The sequence below is a fragment of the Ornithodoros turicata genome, chromosome 1, assembly GCF_037126465.1.
Source record: "Ornithodoros turicata isolate Travis chromosome 1, ASM3712646v1, whole genome shotgun sequence".
Lineage (NCBI taxonomy): Eukaryota > Metazoa > Arthropoda > Arachnida > Ixodida > Argasidae > Ornithodoros > Ornithodoros turicata.
This window is the reverse complement of record NC_088201.1, coordinates 50,295,716-50,315,941: the sequence shown is the minus strand read 5'-3', so window position 1 is coordinate 50,315,941 and position 20,226 is coordinate 50,295,716. Positions and strand designations below refer to the sequence as shown.

General features: G+C 43.2%; 1 protein-coding gene across 1 annotated transcript in view; it reads right to left on the bottom strand.

The window, feature by feature from the left end:
- The window catches only part of LOC135378241 (protein Jumonji-like), a 60,260-nt gene that overhangs the window by 23,106 nt on the left and 16,928 nt on the right, over positions 1 to 20,226 (bottom strand). The window contains exons 5-12 of the mRNA XM_064611204.1: positions 17,591 to 19,900; positions 17,399 to 17,469; positions 17,190 to 17,271; positions 9,034 to 9,159; positions 7,170 to 7,370; positions 3,277 to 3,369; positions 2,319 to 2,437; positions 2,094 to 2,164 (exon numbers count right to left, since the gene is read on the bottom strand). Of these exons, the coding sequence (XP_064467274.1) occupies positions 2,094 to 2,164; positions 2,319 to 2,437; positions 3,277 to 3,369; positions 7,170 to 7,370; positions 9,034 to 9,159; positions 17,190 to 17,271; positions 17,399 to 17,469; positions 17,591 to 19,900 (3,073 nt within the window). The remainder of the gene's footprint in view (positions 1 to 2,093; positions 2,165 to 2,318; positions 2,438 to 3,276; positions 3,370 to 7,169; positions 7,371 to 9,033; positions 9,160 to 17,189; positions 17,272 to 17,398; positions 17,470 to 17,590; positions 19,901 to 20,226) is intronic.

Sequence of the window (20,226 nt, the reverse complement as noted above, 5' to 3'; positions counted from 1 at the left end):
GCGCATGGAGCCACGGTTGCTACATATCAAAATCAGAGAGGTTGCCAAGTGTAAGCCAAAAATGTAACCAGCCATAGCCAAATTCCTACTAATGCAGGAAATGTGGAAGACAATATAAATAATGTCATGGGTGGTTGTAGCATTATATTGTCTCACAAATTATCACTTATCACTCTGCTGAATCTTACTAAAAGGACAAATTAAAAATCAACAGCATTACTGTAACCGCATTACTGGCTCATATTGCACGGCTCACAGCGACTCCAGAGCACTCCAAAGCCTCGATACCATGCATGTTTTCAAGGAGGAGGAGGCCATGCCAACCGACCCATAAGACGAAAGCATTGGATATAACAGGAAAGGAGAATGAACAATACAACAACGTCTGGCAGCGTATCAGATAGTTGGAGTTTCGACACACACGTGTGGCTCTTATTTTACGAGGCAGGTTCGATTTCTTTGCAGCTGATAAGAGACTTCGAGGGCACCTAGCTCTGTTGAATTGAGAGAAGTCGGATCAGTGCCGTGCCAGATTCCCTGTCACACTGGGAGAACTGATATCCGTGTATGATGCAGCTGCCATAAGTTTTTATCAACAAGCCCACAGAACATTTGACGACTGTACACAGAGTGGGTGGCTACTGCATAACACAGTCTCACCAAAATTAAGAAAGCAAGACAGCCCCCGTAGACCATCTGCAAGCGAATCGCTCTGGCGTGATGCACAAGTTTCAATTTTCGCCTCGTGTACCTAACCCCCTTAATGGTGCTGCATTTTTTAAGTACAAAAGTGTCCTAATCATGGGAGTAAAAATTGTGCTAGCAGTAGGTGTTAACTCAGTCTCCTGGCAATGCGAGTTCACTCAAATGTTGCAAGCAGTGACAATATTCACTACACCACACAAGTCAGAGGCTTTTGAAATGGAATTATATCAACATCAAACTCAATCTGTGCACAGGGATAAAATTGCAGCCAAATGTGCAAACAGTATGTGGAGCCCATAGCAGCCCACATATGTAACGCACAGAAGCCAGGAATGGCACATTCAGGAAACATCAAATACCATATTATTTTCATGGGTATTTAATATACCTTCAACCTTCCAAGGTACCAGGCCTTACAAAATACCCTGACATCATGTAGTAAATTACAAAATGACTTGACAGCCATGAAAGAGGACACCGGACAAAAACAAGGCACGTAGAAGCTATTTAGACATTTAAGTCATCCTTGCAAGAATCATCATCCAGAAGTTATACCAAACACTGTTTGGTACCCAGGAGGAGTCACACAATTCCATTTCTAAGGTTTTGTACCTTGGCGAAAGTTGGCACGAGAGTTACAGAAGGAGAGGCAACCCTCAGACTCTGACATAATGTGTAACACCTTGTTCATGTAGCAGAATCAAAGCGAACAGTGTGTCGATTACAGTGCTTTAAACAGCTTTCGTTCTTTGCTTCTTGGTATGTGGTTGATGTCTGTTGATAAAGACTGACTCTGGTGCTCTGAGGAGATGCACGATTCTATGATGGTTGTGGATGCATGTCACAGGAGCAGTGAAATGACCCCCCCCTGGACTTCCTCTTGGAACACCCGACGGCATCAGAAGCAGATGTTTGACACGGACTTCGTTGTCTCGACAAGGTGAGCGACATCATCGTGCGCAATGCTATCGCGACGAGGCAACAAGTGATAACAGATTTTTTCAAATACATATGCTTTTTTGAGTGCTCATTTTGTGTTACAGCCTGACGGTATCATATCACAGCGTGGTGCACGCACTTAGCGGCAATCTCCTGCATTTTCTGGAGGCATTCTTTTAGTACGAATTTCAGATACGACAAACAAATTCGCGGTTCCCATGAGACTTTGCTATAATGAGGTTTGGCTGTATACTGAAGCAGGAACCATGAGACACAGATCGTAAGGACAACCCAGAGCAATTTCTCGGAAACTTCTCAGAAACTGTTCCATGCTGATCTTAGCATCTGTGCTCTGTCTCTTCTAGCAGCAGTATACTGGTCATATATTCTTGCACATTGTATTGATGCACAAATTATGAACCAGCACTGAAGTACTCCAGCATACACACCTGAGACTTGTCCCATGCATCGAAGAATAGTGCCAAGGTTATTTGTGAATACTTTCAAATTCCATGGGTGTCTGTTGTAAAAGGAAAGGCAGAGTTAATGCATCCAGGAGACCAAGTTTATCGAGAAAATATCTCCGGAATAAAAGCTGGCTGCTAAGCACACCCAAATATAGCACGACAATGGAAGTGAACTCAACATAATATGCTGCAATACAATATACTCACTTTGAAAAGGGCATGAGCCGATTTGTTGGAAAGCCACTGCCATGTACACTGCTGTCAATGTTCCCAGCATGGCTGACAACATGTCTCTTCTGTTCAGTTACCAAGTTCCAGTAGTCTTTCTGCACAAAAGGCAGACAGATCATAAGGTAAGGCTTACACCCTCTACAAGTATTAAGGGTAAAGTGGAAATACTTACACCCTAGCTGATAAGCATAATAAATAAATACGTAGATCCATGAGCTCGCCACCATAAATAATTTTCAAATGCAACGCTCACCATATGTTCGTGTTCACACTGTATGAGTCACACAACATTGTTCTATTGCTCGTGTTACGTGTATTTCAAATGGCTATTCCTGTAGAGGAACCCAGTTACTAAGTTTCGAGGCATTTTTTTATATATATATCATGGAGGCAATCTTAGTGCTACTGACCAATTCGCTTAGGTGTTGACCACTGCAATTATTATTCACGAAAACTGCATTATTTTGATTATGATGATTACAGTTCTTATGGCACACAAGCAACTATGTACTAAACAAACTTAAGGCTATTGTGCACTAAACCATGGTAAAAAGTGATTAATCTATTTACAAGATAAAATGATTATGCTAAAAGTGAGTGCTGAACAAAGTGTGACATATTACGTCAATCATTTCTCACTCGTCTCACTCGTCGTCACTCGTCTCTGCGGGATCTCTGTGTGTCACTCATTTTGCTCAAGCAAAATCACAACAAAAAAAAAGGTGTCCCCAAAACACAGCTCTCCACATGCTTCGAAATAACTGTTGTAAATACAACGATCAACCAATCGTCAGAAGAATGCGCATAAGTATCACACACGTCACATTATCGTCTAGTCACAAGATTTCATTCACTTAATAAACATCTGTTTGAAAGGACATGTTTCATTTCAACTATAGTCTTAACAATGACAAAGTCAGAAAACAACACATACCTCTACCTCTTCAGGTGAAGGAGCCTGCTTGTACCACATGGACATTGTGTTCCTCGCTATTCGCGAAAACACACTCAAAGACATGGATCGGCCCTGGACAAAACAGTTAGAAAGCAGACACAAATCAGGGGAAACTGTTAGTATGATCAAGCATCTGTACAGTATCATCTGAACTGAACTGGAAATCTCAGACTGTTGCTCAACATAACAAATTGTGGTTTGCGACGAGATTAAGGAGTTGCTCTGGTGCATTTCTTTTCCATTCAAGAAATTCACATCATTTCTCCGGCCACATAATTCATGCAAATGTGACAAAATAAGATGTATAGAAGGGATCAAGAGCCATCGCAAATGGAGACATATTTTTTAAATACTTGTATCTGTTCACTCAGCCACTGAGAAACGGAGCCATTTGCTGCATGGACAGCCATTGCCATATTCAAGTGGAGCCTCCCACTGCACCTTGGTGCAGAGTGTTCAGAAGTATCATCAAAGACCCACAAGAGTAACAACATTAACAGCACTTTAATGTTCAGATTATAATTTGAGCTCTGCGTTTTCGACATTTGCCGAAAAATGCCGATAAACACCCAAAGAAAATTTTTTTCCAAATTCAGCATGTTCCGAAAAATTCCGAATTGTATTCTTGCATATGGTACGACATGCCGAAAATGCCGGTTCCCGATTGTGTTTCTTCCTCCACCCTGTGGGGCCACTAACCTCTAGTTTATGGAAAAACATTCCCCTTTAACACTTATCAGTGGATAGGCAGTGCAATAGGCAGTGCAAGTGATAGGCAACCCTAAGCCAGTCTCTCCAGCGGCTGCGAAATGGGACACAAGAGGAAAGCTCTTGATGACTACGTTAAAGAAAATCCTGATTTTGACGTATCATCTGTAGCAGGGATTGATGGTTTGATATGCAAGTATGTTTTCTTTCACAATTTCATCATTTAGCTGCATTTGACGCAGTAGGGAAATAGCTCCTCCATGTGTAACTCTGCCTGGTGATTATAGCTGCCGATTTTTTGGCACCTATTCTTGGCACAAAAGTTTTACAATGCCAAAAATTTCCAAATTTCACAAAACATATAAATGCCAAAAAATGCCCGAAAAATGCTGCACCTTCGAATAAATGACGAAAACGCTATTATGCTACATATGCATGATATATTATCAGTATTAATACTGCCATGCAGTAGAAGATTACAGAAAATCCCAGTGCTCCTTGCACACGCATTGCATTGCATTGCATTGCACCCAGTGCAGCTGGGCGCTTACTGAGTGGGGGAACGAAGAATAATCCTTCACGTTTTGCTTTCGCTGACCTTGACACGTCGTGGACAATGGACCGGTAGGGGAGAAATCGAAACAGTTTGGAGGCCACCCCTTTCTTTTGTATTAGTAAGCTCCCACAGTTCAAAGCGGCGCTAAGCACTCTGGGATTTTCTCAAGTCGTCTATTGTTAATCACTGTTGATACCTCATTATACAAAACACAGACACACTGCCACGTCCTATAGCAAGGTGCTCTACCTCTGACCTGCCGACCTTGCTAGCCTGGCGACCTTGCTCTGACCTGGCTTTTAACAACTGCTATTATCATTGCTTCTTAGAATTTGCAGGCACCCACACATAGTAGTGTTTACCTATTCCTCAGAATTACTTTAATAGCACATTTTATAACATCACTCTGCAGTATGCAAGGGATCTCTGTAGATCATTTTAAAGGAGCATGGAAGTGACATTTAACATGTAACAAAACCCTGTTTCATCTGTGAAGCTGTCCACAAGGAGTCACCATGCAAAATATTTTCGCTCTGCGGCGTATTGTCACTGCGCAATAAAATTTACAAAAGACAGTCGGAGAAAGCAGTCACGGACAAGACACACGAGCCACACGTGATGTAGAAACTGCTCAGGGCCTTTTCTCTTCGCTTTTCCTTCTCGGCTCACGCGCCGCTTATACATGCTTAAGCTGTGCCGTTGGACGTCACTGGTCATGTGCCGGAGCCCATGATACGTCACGACGTCTTCTGCTTCGCCAATGCGCTCTTTGGATGTGGAGAGGATTTTTTAAAGGTGTGCGGAACAGAGCTTTGCGCGTGCTCTGTATGTTACCTGCACTCATCATTCTTTCGCAGGAGCTCATTTTATTCGTTGCAGAAGACGTCACAACGAAAAAAAAAAAATATTTTGGGGATCACTTCCATGCTCCTTTAAGGAGCAACCGCTGAGCAGCGCCATGTTGCTCAATCACAGCAACGTCTAGTGGCTACCAGTCTGTGGGCTGTGAACTCCTCCGCTGTGCCATTGCTTTCCAATGTTGACGCTTTGCTGCTTTCTAATTCTCATACTTCCTCAACGTCCCATTCATGTTACTGGTTCATATTTGATTTTTCACGGCTGATTGTTTACTGTTAATGTAACTGATAACTGCCATTTAAGTTTCTATTCGCAGACCAAATCGCATGCTAGAACCTTCAACAACCTTAGGACTATTTGTGCGTCACAACTATCATCCAATTAGTCAAGCCTATTTAATAAGCAATTAATACTTTTATCCCCCTGACTACAAGGGAACGCTAAAAAGGGGTCCTTAACGCACATAGAATAAGCAAAACAAATACAAATACTAATGTCTCATTAGCTCTTAGACTGAATGCGCACATTCGTGGAGCACGTTTTCGGCAAACTTTTTTTTGATGTGGTATAGCACTTTGTGGTTCCGGCCCATTTAAAAAATAGTACTTTTTGTTGTTGTTGTTGCTGCTGCTGCTGCTGCTAGCAGGGCATGGGCACCAAAAGATTGTGGCCATTTTAGGGTTACTTTTTTCTAGTTACATTAGTGATATGCATTAGAGAGGTGCTCATACCAAAGATACGCTTGTGCAAAGTACAAGGCTCTTGCACTTGCTACATAAAAGAAAGAATTGTTGAAGCACTCTTTTCAAACTTCATTTTCTGAGGCACTGCTCAACGTGATGATGGATTAGCAGTCTACAGAATAACAAGTTAGGATTTTATTACTTCATGTGATAACTATGACCATCAGCAACCGGTTCGTGGGTTAACTTTGCCAACCTGTAAGAAGTACCGTAATGTACTGTGTGGAACACAGTTGTCTTAAATCTCCAGCCCATGGCAGAGCCAACATCTATCGGTGGTGTCGCACACAAAGAAACTATACCAATACTAAGTCAACGAAGGGGCAACCATGCACAGTCACCTGTTGGGAGAGATAATCGTCGGATACTCGGAGTCGTCTGCTAGTGAAAGCAGTTGAGCGCGACCTCCCCTCGGAGGCGGTATTGGTACAGTTCCTTCGTGCGTGACATTGCCAAATGGGGACTGCTCTGCCACAAGCTGGAGATTTCAGACAACCGTGTCCCACACAGTACATCTCGGCACCCGCACCAGTCAAAGTCTCATGTTGGGAGACGCTGCTATGTATTTTAGTATTTGTTCGAAACATCGGCGGCCCCCAACTGAGGCTTTTGCATCTATCTACTTTCTACTCAGATTTCTACTTCGATATATTTTCTACTTTTTGACGAAGAACAATATTGCAGGAAGAGAGGTGAGTAAGAAACACAGGGGCATCTAACCCACCGGACACGATGCTTGGTGCAGACTTCCTGTGTTTCTTTTGGTTGTTGCTGCTCAGAAAATCGATACAATGGTGTCCGAATGGTCCCCGACGAATGTACGAAATGACGCAGCTCCATTACATCAATGTCACTCCACTTATCCACAACAAACGTTCCTGTTCCTGACTTGCAGAGTATAGCATGCAAAGGCAATGAAACTGACAGGGAACTCGCAGCCCAGAAGGAGTGCCATAAGAAGCTGGTTCCAGGGTTTTAAACCCTGACCCGGACAAAGCGATCCATACCTTGGTAACACATTCATTGGTGAATTCATCATCGTCGTCGTCATCCGCTTGCTGATCTGAGGCATTCTCCCTGTTCAACTGCTTCTCGTAGTCTGCCAGTACTTCTGCTTCGATACGCTCTTTTTCTTCCATAGAGAGGAGGTCATAGGGAAGTACATACTTGCAGTAGGCATCATCCACTTTGGAGACACGGTCTTGTGCCTACATAAATGGTGTTTATTAGACAATTCTTTATCTTAGTGAAGTAACTTTACAGGGGAGATATATGGGAGTGGAATGGAATTTTAGTGGAAGAGCTGAACTTGAGGGCAACTAGGCCAGAACCAGAGACATGCATCTTTTTACTCTGATAAAATCTCAAACATTTGCCAGCCAAATGTTTCTCGCCATCGACTAACCTCAGGAACTTCCCTACCTGCCTGCCATAATGTGTATCATTCACACATTTAATGTTACTAAGACAACATTCTTGGGTACCTTAAGGCACCACTGTAGATTCCACTTTTTTAAGCACCTGAATTTCGAAGATTGCTGCACCAAGCGAAACATGTGGACTCCCTGATCTACCAACAATGACGCGACCCGTACACCATCTATTGAGAATGCACACAACTACGCTAGTCAACTGAAATTATGTGAAACGTAGTTTAGTGAAACAAAAAAACGCTGGTCGTCAAAGATGCATGGTCGGCACATACCAGAACAGTAAAACGTGCACCAGGTGTCCGTTGGAACCGGCTAGATGCGAGGCTTTGCACATAGCAGCGACAGAAAAGCGACTTTCATTGCTTTCACCTTCTAGTCCCTCCAATCACGTCGGGAAAATGAATTATGGGGGTTGCAGACGACGCAAAAGAGAGGCCAACAAGGCACAGATGTTGTTGCAGGTTTTATGCTGGGTGGCAAATGTTACCGCCCGTTGCTAGATAATCAGATTTTTGTCCTGAATGTGTGGATATGTATAACTTGCACTATTGCTGTTCTTCCTGCCTCAAAACTAACTGGGAGGAATAGAAAAGCGATGAAAGAGCAAAATGTGGTACAAGAACAGGGAAGTTGAGCATGAAACTAATGTTTTCTGCAAAAATTATTATGTTCATTTCTGTTTTACTCCTGCAATGAACTTTGGCACTCAGTTACATGAGCAACATGGGCGTTGATGGTATTTTCCACAACTAACTTCTTGATATTTGGAGATATTATTTCTGAAAAAATTAGCGACATTGTGTATATTTTGAAACTTGTAGGTTGATATTTTTGTTCAAGATATAGGTGTATCTCATGAGGTTTCTGCTATCTGCACAGATTTATTTGAGTTTCAAAATTAATTTTGAAAATACATACATAGCTTCTGAAACATACATCATTTGATGGGGCATTCATTTGACTACATTGTCCTATATAGCAACATATTTTGAAGTGATACTGTCAGCCACAAAAAACATATTTGTCAAACCACCCAAAAATGGCCATTTTTGCCGCGCTAAGGGAAGAGTTAAACCGAACTGCTCAAAAGCTGCCGTAATTCTTCAAGACAGGTTTAATGGTAATTAGTAGTTTGTCGCTAATGTGTTACGTAGCAGTTCACTGTCACGTGGTACCAGCCCACAAATCAAACCTTGCCTCCAACGGTTTGCCGTGGTGGACATCTGTGGACACTGTGATCGAGGTGGGCTATCAATCTTTGAAATTCATTAATATGCAAAGTATGAAGAACGAAAATGTAATAATGGCTTGTTCATACCATCACAGAGCCAAGTCCTACATGGTGGTACTTAAAAACAGTGATGCGGTATCTCTCTTTACAGTTCCTTTAAGTGCTCAAATTATTGCCGTGAACCACGAGAAAGAAATGCGAACTTACAGCCCGAGGAATGTGCATGGCATCAGCTACCCTTTGCCACTTCTTTTTTTCTATGACTTGTTGAATGCCACCAAAGCTCTGCACTGTGTGGTACAGATGAGACAAGTCCAGTTCAATGCCTCCAATCTGAAACATAAAAATTATGCACCAAAATGCATGGTTTAAGTAACACAGAGCTTGCCACACAGGCTGCAAAAGCATCCTTTTGGGCAACAGAATGCCAGCATGAAAACAAAAATTATAGCAGCACAGGTCCTAACCAAAACACATGCTCTTACCTACTACACCTATTGTAATATACAGGGTGTTTTTTTTTTTTTCTTTTCTTTTTTTAGCCTTTACAGAATTTTTATAAAAAGCATAGATGTCATTTTTGCAGTTCAGATCTAGGGCCAGGCAAATATCATCTGGAATAGATTATGTAACTACAAGATGACAAATTACCTGAAATTCATTAATTAACTCTTTAATTAGGGAATTTCGGGCAAAAGCGAGATAACAGAACGGGACGGGACCCTTATTGATCCACTCGATCCACTCGATCTTTTAAAAATCAAGAAAGGAGCGCGTGCTGTGAAATATCCATCGCTGAATTTTGGTATGCAAATGAGCCGAAACCAAAAAAGCGCGCATGAGGAACGCATCACCCTCGCCAATGGAGGCTTATCTGGGCCGGAAAGCGGTTTATCTGGCCAGCTGAGCGGCACCTACTCCAATCATCTCCACCACACCAAATCACGTGGCCCTCTGACGTGAAATGAACGCTGTACTCCCTGCGTTCCCTGTCGCCGCTGTTTCGGTTTTAGCTCATTTGCATATCAAAATACCGGGGATGGATATTTTAACACAAGTGCATGTTTCAATATTTGTTAAACATGAAATGGGTTGCAACTAGGATAGTCTCTCAATCTGCTATCTCGCTTTTGCCCGAAATCCCCTAATTCAAAAGTTAATTAATGAATTTTAGGTAATTAGTCATCTTGTAGTTGCACACTTTCTTCGAGAGGATGTCCACCTGGCCATAGAATTCAACTGCAAAAGCAACATCTATGCTGCTCTCATAGCTTTTTTTTTAATTCTGCAAAGACTAAAAAAAAAAACGCCCTGTATGTCGACTCTTTATTCTTCCATAGACTTAGAAGAGACAAATGTTTGACAAATATCTAAAATCAGTAAGCCATCTAAACTCACTGTCAAGTGTCTCAGTGCATCAATCAAGCGTCAGTAGGACTTCAATACCATCATGAGACGTACCAGCATGTTCTGGTATGTACTGTAGGGGACACGGTTGTCTAAAATCAGCGCTCCGTGGTTTATCTCATCTCAAATCTCCAGGTGTTGCAAGACTATCTCTTTTGAACAATAAACACGTGCAGCACATGGTCCAGCTTCAAATACAATATTGGCACAACACTTTCAAGCGCAACCGATGCAGTACGGGACGGCGAAGTACTGACAGGCGATTTTAGCTAACCGTGTCCCCAACAGTACCATTCATTAGTGCTTGCAGGACGGGCCTAACATCAGCGAAACACACACACCATTATGAGCTGTGTGATGGCATTGTAACACAAAATGAAGCAGTTGGCACTTGTTAAAAGGCAGTAGCATTAATTATTTGCAGTGATGGGCAGTACTTGAAGCACTCGCAACTTAAGTGGTACTTAAACTACGTTTGGGAGTACTTTTACTTTGCTTCAAGTAATCCTGCTAAACAATACTTTCTACTTTAGTTTAAGTACTTTTTGCTGTACTTTTCGTTGAAGTACTTCACGTATCCTTCTGTGAGCCTTGCTAGCTCACTGCTCGACAGGCGACACTGCATCCGACCAGCCACAACTGTGTTCATCGTGGTGTTCACAGCACGGCGCCTCGAGCTATTTTAGCCAGTTCGCAATCCTATCGGAGCCAATAAGCTGACATGTCTCAACATGCTCTTCTGCGTTGTTTGCTCATGCATATAGCGTCCACATGGGGCTTGTCTGAGAGGTTTCATTTGAACATATGTATGTGTATGTTAGTCTCCGTAAAGAGCTAAAAGCGTGGCATGAAAACAGCATGTTGTATTTGAGGACACTTAATAAGTACTTCAAGTACATTTCTCACTACTTAATACTTTACTTAAAAGTATATAGCACCGGCAGGACTTTTTACTGTATCTAATGTACATATTTTTTGCAAGCACTTGATACTTTACTTGAAGTACTTTTCCTGGTACGGCTTGGGACAAAAGCTCATGAACACGGCACTCGCGTATTTCTTCATCGAAGTGGCCCCCTCCTAGATATCAGGAAGGGGTCTAGTAAGAAACGTGTGACTGGCTGTTTTATTCACCTCTCAGTATGCGTGTCCACATCAGTGTGCAGCTAGGGTGTTGCTCCAATGAGGAAACGTGACTCCCCTGTGTTCCGTAAACTTTGGTACCAAGCTGTACTTTGCCCATCACTGATTATCACTGCTTTCCTTGAGTTTTAGGAACACACAAGACTTGTGTTGTCCTCATCGTCTTGTGCGTTCTTCAAACTCAAAGAAATGTTACCCTTTTCTACTGTACAGCTCGCTTGCACCATTCTAATTTGCTCATAAAGTTACAGAAATTAATTACTGTTAGGATAATTAACTACAGTATCCGAACACTTTCACAAATGAGTACCTGTATGTATAAATGAATTACATTTGGCCTGCAACTTGTACTACTCAAGGCGCAGTTACTTTCCACTGAGTTTCTACCAAGTTAGCTGTAAATTTCTGTCTGCGGTACTTTCTCTTTACAAAAGATGCTGGTCTACTGTGTTAATGTTTTCATTTTTCTTGTAGCTGCTGGTTTTACATATATTTTAATATTCATGTAACTCGTAACATACTACTCAAACAAGATTTGAACTGCACATGCGGGCACAGATCACACCTAGTCAATGATGTAACTTTTAACTTCTGTTTTCATAGATTTCTCACCTCAAGTTTGAGCAACATGCCTACAGCCATAAAATTGCTAGTTTCGCGCCAGTGTCAGACTGCTGCTGTTCTGTGTGCCGTTCAGGTATTCTGTGTTCCACATATGAGTTGCATTTGTAGGGAACTTCAGGGGACTTATCCCTGTAATGTGGGTTAATCAGACTTGGCACCAGTGCTGACCAGTAATAGACAGCGACACGCCTGTCCTTTTCGTAGACTGACTCTTGAATCCACGTTTATTTACAATATATATATGTCACCCAAGGGCGCTCGTAAAAGGGGAAGCAACGGCAAGGCTCCCTACAAGAGGGGGGAACAAAGGAACAAGGTTATCCTAGACGATCATCCCCCTTCCATATGCGGCAACAAAGGGTTGCCGGTCATCTGCTGGACATTGCCAACCAACCCTGTGTATGTGACCATCGTACATGTCCAACACCACATTCACCACATTGTACGTGACAGACACCTCGTTCGCCGGACATTGTTCACAGAAACATATGGTATATGTAAGGTTCTTCGTTTTCGGGTTAAAGGAGCATGGAATTCATTTGGAACACATATTTTTTCACCACTTGATATGAACACACTACCTTCATAAACTGTCACGCAAAATATTTCCTTCGAAAAGCACAAATTTCTTGAGAAAATTACTTTGCAAGAATGCGCTCCGCGGCGACAGTCTCCCGCAAGCCGAGTCTGGCGTGTGGTGACGTCAGGCGTCCGAACACTTCATTGGCTGCCGGAAGCGTCCGCTCCCCGCTAGAATCGTCTGCTAGCTCCGGAATCGTGGCGACTTACCAACTGAGACGCTGTTGTTATTTATTTGCGTTTGACATTCACTTGCGTTCTTACATGATTTGTCTCGTACGTTTTGTATAAAACAAGACGACTGCGGGCAGTGTAAAAGGTGTGGCTAGGCCTCTGTGTTGCCGTGACGGCCCAGGTTGAGGTGAATCGTACACGGTTGTGGTTTATGTTCCGACTGTGCTGAGGTGTCATTAATGAACAGTATTGTGCCTGTGTGTGCAGCATATATATGATACGACTAAATACATACCTGTCAACTGGAGATTTATTCCATGTGCCATTGTTGTATGCTGCTTATGACCATTCAAAAAAGAAAATGCTTATTTGGCCATGTGTTTTGGGGTTTCCCACAGATCACTAGCAGATGAACTCTACTGACTTTATTTTGGTATCCATGTTGTTGTGCTTGTGGAGATGTTGCGCTCCTGGTATCAGTAAGTAGGGGTGTGCGAATATTCGAGTTCTCGAATTCGAATCGAATATCAAACGCTCGAACTATCCGATTCGCGCATCGAATATCCAATATTCGAATTTTAGAATATTCGACTTTTCCACGAATATGAACGACGCAACCCGAAAGTGGGCTTCACCTGATGCTTCCGTGCATGAGGTGAAGCCTGCTTTACGAAATTGCCCTTGCTGCAGGACCAACACAGGCGGGATGGTGTTTAGTTTGAGATAACGTTATCCAAAGTTAGTTTTGTAGACATCGTCTGTGGAAGGGGTGGCGCCCCTCCCACGTGCAGTTTAGTGGTGCCGACGAGGGACTTTGATTTGATGTCTGCGAGGTTGCCTTTAAAAAGTTAGGACTCTCCAATAATGACTACAGCCCACAAACAAGAAGGGTGTCTTAAAGATGTTCTTTACGTCTAAAATTTCAGTAGTGCAACTTCTTAGGGCGAGTGCAAAGGAACTAAAGGGTGTTCATGGCAAAGCTGAGGCAGGATGCCAATTCGTTTGTTTCACAAATGGCCTGTGGTTGTCTGAAGCAATTACAGCCTCATCCATGTAACATGCTACTGCCTGACAGAAAATTTTGAAATGAAGGTAACCACTCCAGCACTCCAGTAAGTGTAGGCTCACCTGGAAAGCACTCTCATGTAAAATTACAGAGTAGGAGGCTTTAAACAGAAGAACTGCATGTCTCTCTCGTGACAGTTAATGCCAGAAAAATTACACTAAAGCCATGGGCTACCAAATGGAAACTTTTAGTGCGAAAGCCACATATTGTAAATTTGGCACGAATATTCGATATTCGATTCGGTATTCGGAATTTTTTCCCCCATTCGATTCAATATTCGATTCGACTTAAAATATTCGGATTCGCACACCCCTATCAGTAAGATATGGTAAGCGCAATGTTACACAGCTATGCGTTCATCGGTCCGCTCATTCGCCTCAGGGATGCCAGTGTCCATGCGGTTCAGAGCCCATAGTGTTGGCCACAACACGGAGAAGTCATGATGGTCGACGACCTCTTCAAGTGAAAACACTGGTCACTGTGCCGCGTCATCATGACTATGCATTTGTAACCAAGAAGAAGCACTATATTTCAATCCGAATGTTCGTTCACACTTAGCAGCATCACTTACCAGCCTCCGGTACATTCGTCTGGCGAAATCGAAGCTGGCGGAACTTAGGCTCCAACTCCATAAAACGTTTCGTCAAGAAGAGTAAACGTGTCGCCTAAAGAGTGTTCAGTTCATCACCTGTCCTCTCCACGATGTCCGATGATCAACAACGGTCCCTGCTCGGTCGGCTTTCCGGCGCCGCGACGCCGGAGAAATCGCAAAAAAGAAAGAAAAAGACGGCGCGGCCATATGACGTCAGCAGCTCGCAGCCGAGTGAGAGGGCATTTCTGCCGCGAGATTCAAACCTCCCTCGCGCTCCAGGATTGCGCGCTACGCTCAAACTTTTTGTGAGAATATGTATCACAGGGCTCAGAATCGTAATTTCTACTTCTGCCGTCATATTTTGTCCCGATCATTTCGATGCTCCTTTAAACCCGATTTTTCATGACAGTTCCCCCTGAACAAGTTTTCAAGAATTCTGGTAAAATCCGAAATCTAACAAAAATCCTTGCGGTCCTTCAACTTGTTTCCAGGTGACCCGTCGGAAGGGTGAATCATGATATCAGCCAAGAGAGCTCTTTGTAACAACCTATTTGTCCTCCTTTTATAATTTACTCCTGCAGGGGACAAATACGAGCTTTCATGGACCTCCGGCAAGAGTTTGAATTGTTTGGTCATTCAGAGGCCTTCTCATACAGCAGCTGCAGCTGTTACTTGGGACGTAGACATGTCAGTGTCTTCTGCTCCACAAGTTTTCAAGCCCAAAGCAGTCCAGAAACCTTCTTACAAACAGCGCATGGACTCAAGACGCAAATAGCCAGCAACAGCTGGATCTATTCTTATTCCTTTAAACTATAGTTCAGCTTACACTGGCACTGCTTGACTTCTTGTACAAAAAGTTCTGCTCCACTGCGGTGTTGCAGAAGCATCGACAACTGCCTGTGCCCTGGCAAAACCACAGACCTCCAGCATTCCGACCCGCATGAGCTCCATGATACAACCACAGAAAACACGCATCGCGAAATTAAGGTCCTGCAAAATATTCTCCAAACGTGCCCTCTGCCAAATTTGCCAATTATTAGGACCACAAATTAAACGCTTGTACAGTAGACTTTAGATGCTTTTCGAGTAGACAATGAACAGTGTATTTCATATGTGTGTAGCTTCATCATGGTTATTCTACTGCCAACATACAAAATCCTTTAACAGTACTCAGTTATGTTACGTCTATGTAAGTGTGCTCCCCAGCTTGTTGAAAAACCTATCCTATCCACATTAGATAAACTTTAATACCTTATCTACGGAATGGTCAGCATAGCACTTCGTAAGAGCTTAGCGGTATGACAGCTACCACAACATGATATGTTGTAACAATTTTTGGAAAACTGCAAAGTTCAGGAGGGCAATTTGCTTTGTTTGTCCATTTCATTTGAAGTTGTCGATTTAGAGGGGCAGTTTAAGCACACAGGCAAAGGCAGACAGACTTTTGAGTGCAACTCCAGACAGCAGTGGAAATCCACGCAAATAACACAAATGCCATAATAATTAATGGTACAATGATGCACGCTAGGGTGCAACTGCACGTGTATGCAGTGTCATACTGCTACAAGCAGCGCTGATGGTGAAGTCAGTTCGCCCCCTCGACTGTAGGAATTACCCGATTAATTCACTCCCCACATCTTCATCTTATCTGACTCATCCCCTTCCTCTCCATATCATATCAGCATTTCAAATACAGATTTGTTATATCAGTGGATGTAAGTGCTCGCCTTGTCAAACATATTTACTAATGGGACTGACTGCTATCTATTCCAATGCACTGCAACCCCCAGGATAGTTTTAGATTCCTCTCAATCTAGCATCATCCTGCTGCATATAAATCTTGTATGAGCAGTGCAAGAAAGTCATCGTCAGTGCTGTCATATATGTGTGCTGCAGCATTTAACGTGACCAACATTTATGGGTGGTGTTCTATCAATAGACAACATAGAAGTTCAGGAAAGGAAGTTCAGGCTGAAAACAGGAACACCTTTCTGAAACCAACAATGAACGAAGTCTGAAACCAACAATGAACGAAGTTCAAAGACATATCTGTTTGCTATTTTGTGCATCACAACTTTTCCATTTCTGTTTGGCAGCATGATACTCGAATAGTATTTTTAAGTACTGTAATTTCCGGTCGATAACACGCTCTGCAGATAACACGCACCAACCCAACTTCAGACCTTCAAAATAAAAGTACCATGTATAACATGTACCTGCGTATTAAGCGCACAAGTTCGGCCAGTGTGTGCTCACGCCCTGAAAACGAGGGGGCATCACGTTGATATGAATTATCACGTGATAATAATTTGTGATAATTTGGGGCTTTACACTGCAAGATAACTATGTTTACATAGTTCACAGTTTACCGTGCACCGAAATGTCAGCACACGGCACACCATATTTTTTTTACATCTGTCGCGGAAGACTGCGTATCTAAGCAAACTGTACCTTGCCACCAAGTTGCTGGCGTCCTCAGCTGGGTTCTAAAAGTCAATTTATGAATCAAAGCTGACTGACGCGAAAGAAAATAGCACGAAGAACTCACACAGGAGGGGCCCAGAGAACAAATTCTATCATATAACACGCATGTTATGCGCCAAAATTACAGTAGCTTCAAATGTCAATGTTCGACTCAAGAGACTTATATACTGTTTGTATGGGTCTACTTTTTCACTTATTTTTGTGGCACTGCCGGTCTCTTGAACAGATCATGACAGAACAGAACAGAACAGAACACATGACACACCATGAGTAATGTACTGTGTGAGCACTTACCAGTGGCGGACTATCATCTGTGATCCCTTGGTTTCTAAAACATCTTTTAATGCACTCAGTATGCTGCACGTTAGGTCCCCACCTAAGCAAAACAAGAGGACAGTAAGTAAGTGACTGTATTATTATAGGCACGCACACCTAGTTGTCACGTTGTGCTAGCAGATATTTTAGAATTTTTAGAATAGAAATAACTTCAGAAAGAAACTAACCGTGAAAGCACCCTATGAATATACTGATTGTGTGCTGTGAACCGCATGTCATCCATGGCTTTGCACTCAGGCTGTGAGGAAGGACGAGGTACGTGGAAGAAAGTGTAAGACTCTGACGCAGAAAATAGTAAATCAACAGACAGAGTCCAAAGTTTTCAAATCATGCTAGAACTGAATCTTTGTAGAGCTCACCTTAAATCCAGCAGGAGGGACAATTTTGCAGATTCCAAATTTTTCAGCCTCTTCTTTTATTTTGCTGATGTACTCTACAGGATCCTTGAACTCTTCAAGTGACGGCCTGTATGTCGGTGCAACTACTAGACTCGCTGGTTCGTCGTCCCTTGGGAACGTTTTTCTGTCAGACAATGTTAATTTTAGCTTTTTCAACTCTTCTATCAAATCCAGTCTTCTTTTCTGCATTTCTTTGTCTTTCTGTGTTCTTACTGCTGGTTTCTGCTTGGGTTGTTCTACCCCAGGAACAGGTACCTTCCCAGATGGTTTTGATTTCTGTGACAGAGGTGGTGTCACCGTCTGAGTTCCAACCGAGACTTCTTCAGGCAGCAATGGACTGTATGGCCCAAATGGACCACACAAGAAATTAATGTCATCCTCGCTTGTGTTTGTCATCGCGTCTGCTTTGCTTGGTCCATCTTCCCGTTTGATTAGGTTTAGGCCAGTTTCAAGAGAGGCGCCAGTTCCATCACGCGAGCCCAGGAGCATCGTTCCTGTAACAGCATCATCAAATCCTCCCGAAAACTCACTTGTCATTAGACTCTGAATTTCTTGAGCACTTCCAAAACTAAGCCTTCCGGACATCACTTCAGACATTTCGCCTGCCAGAGCATCAAGAGCTTCGACACCATCAGACATGGACGTCAAGTCATCCAAGTCTGCAGGAGGGTCAAGAGGGTCACCCGCAGCATCTGCTATCTTCTCCGATAGAGACGGAGACGGTTCAGAAAATCGGTTGTATATTGAAACATCAACAGACGTTTTCCTCCGTCTCTGTCCCTCGGATCTTTCGCTTGCTGCATCCCTACCACGACTAGACCTAGTGGATCTTAGTTTAGATGACTTGATATCACATTTGGGTTCTATAGGTTCCTGCTTGACAGGGGATAATAATACCTCCTGAGATTGACACACAGGAGTCCTACTGACCGTTTTAACAGTTTCAGATGTCTGAACAGTTTTTATTTTCTTTATCAATGGCTCATCATCACTATCTGAAAAGCTCAGTACAGCATCCGTTTTTAACTGCTCTTCTTTGCTTTTGTTTATTGTCTGCAGAAGCCTCTGATTCTTATTTCTCACACCCGTTCTTGCTGCAGACTTGGTGTCAGGAACACCCTGCTTCAGTACTTTCTTCACAGTTCCATTATTGGCAGCATCCTGTGACATTCTGCGAGTCTGCCTTTTCGCTACAACCTCTCTGCTCAGACTGTCAGCTGCAGTCTCAGACTGTCTCCTTGTCAGAACTCCCTTTGGCTTCAAACAGTGATCATCCAATGCCTTGCCTCGTGTGGACATCTTGCAGCTGTGGTGTTCTCTCCTTGTTGCTGCAGTTCTTCGAGATGGAGATGATTCTGCTCCCTTAAGCTTTGAGATTCCATCACTACTTCTCTTGGCAGTCACTTTTTCCTCCTTTTGAGCCTTCTTTGCTATGTGTGAAAAGCGTCGCTTTGTTGGCACGGGCAGTACTAACGGATGGTCCTTTACTGGCCCCAAGCTTCGTGTCTTTCGCCTAAAGACAGGAAGTTTCATGGGAACTTTATGACTACCACAAGAAGTCCTCAACTTTGCAGTGCTTAACAACTTTTTAGCAACAATTCTCGTTGTGCACGCCCTAATGGCTGTTGACCTAGCAACCGTTTTTTTTGCACCACCATCAACGCCCACCACACTTCTCAATCTCCGCCTCACCATGACGTCTGCTGGCTTCTTCAGTTCTCGCGATGACAATCTTGGTGACATCCTTGTTGAAAGTGGAGAGGATTCTCTCTCACTTTCAGAATCGTAGTCAACAATGGGGGGAACAAGCTTCGCCTTACGCAAATGCGGGGTAATACCCACAGCCTTCCCTTTCCACCGAGATGATGTGACATTCCGTAAACCCATTGAGGCCACCGACCGAGGCGACAGCCTTGTCAATTGAACACACAGTTCACTGTGTAGGCTGCCTCTGCTTTTGAGATCCGGCAGATCCTTTGAAAGCGATGCCTTGTGTTTTGCAGCATCCGTCCTTGTATGACCCTGCTGTCGCCTTTTCTCCTGCGGCAAGCTTTTCGTAGTATCTATTATTGTGCGCGACCGCAATTCTCTACGTCCGGAGTGTATGGCAACCTTATCACTTCTTGTTTTCACAAGCCTCTGGTGCTTGTACTTTTCACGGATGGCATGTGCTGCAGACTGGGGCCTTTGAAATTTTGAGGCGGGCACATTTTCCCTACTGCACATCTCCGGCAGCTTTCCTGCTGCTTTTTTCCTGTCCTGCGAAGGCTTCTGCAACACATAAAATACCTAAGTGGTCTAATTCCAGTGATCAGCAAGCTGCATGAGACCTTAACAAATTACCGTAATCCTATCAATTTCAAACATTCTTAAAACCCTGTTTTCTGGATGTACAGGGACAGTGGAACAGTCACACAACTTGGGGGAAGTCACACAACAGCCATCATGGTGTGGGTCCCGTCTGCTGTACAGCTGTTGAATGTATGTATATGGCACTCTGCACTGCTCTCCAAAGAAACAGAGATAAATGAAAGTAACTGCATAAGTACACTAGTACATAGAGAACGTACAGGGTTTAGTAATACGTGGAGGTACAG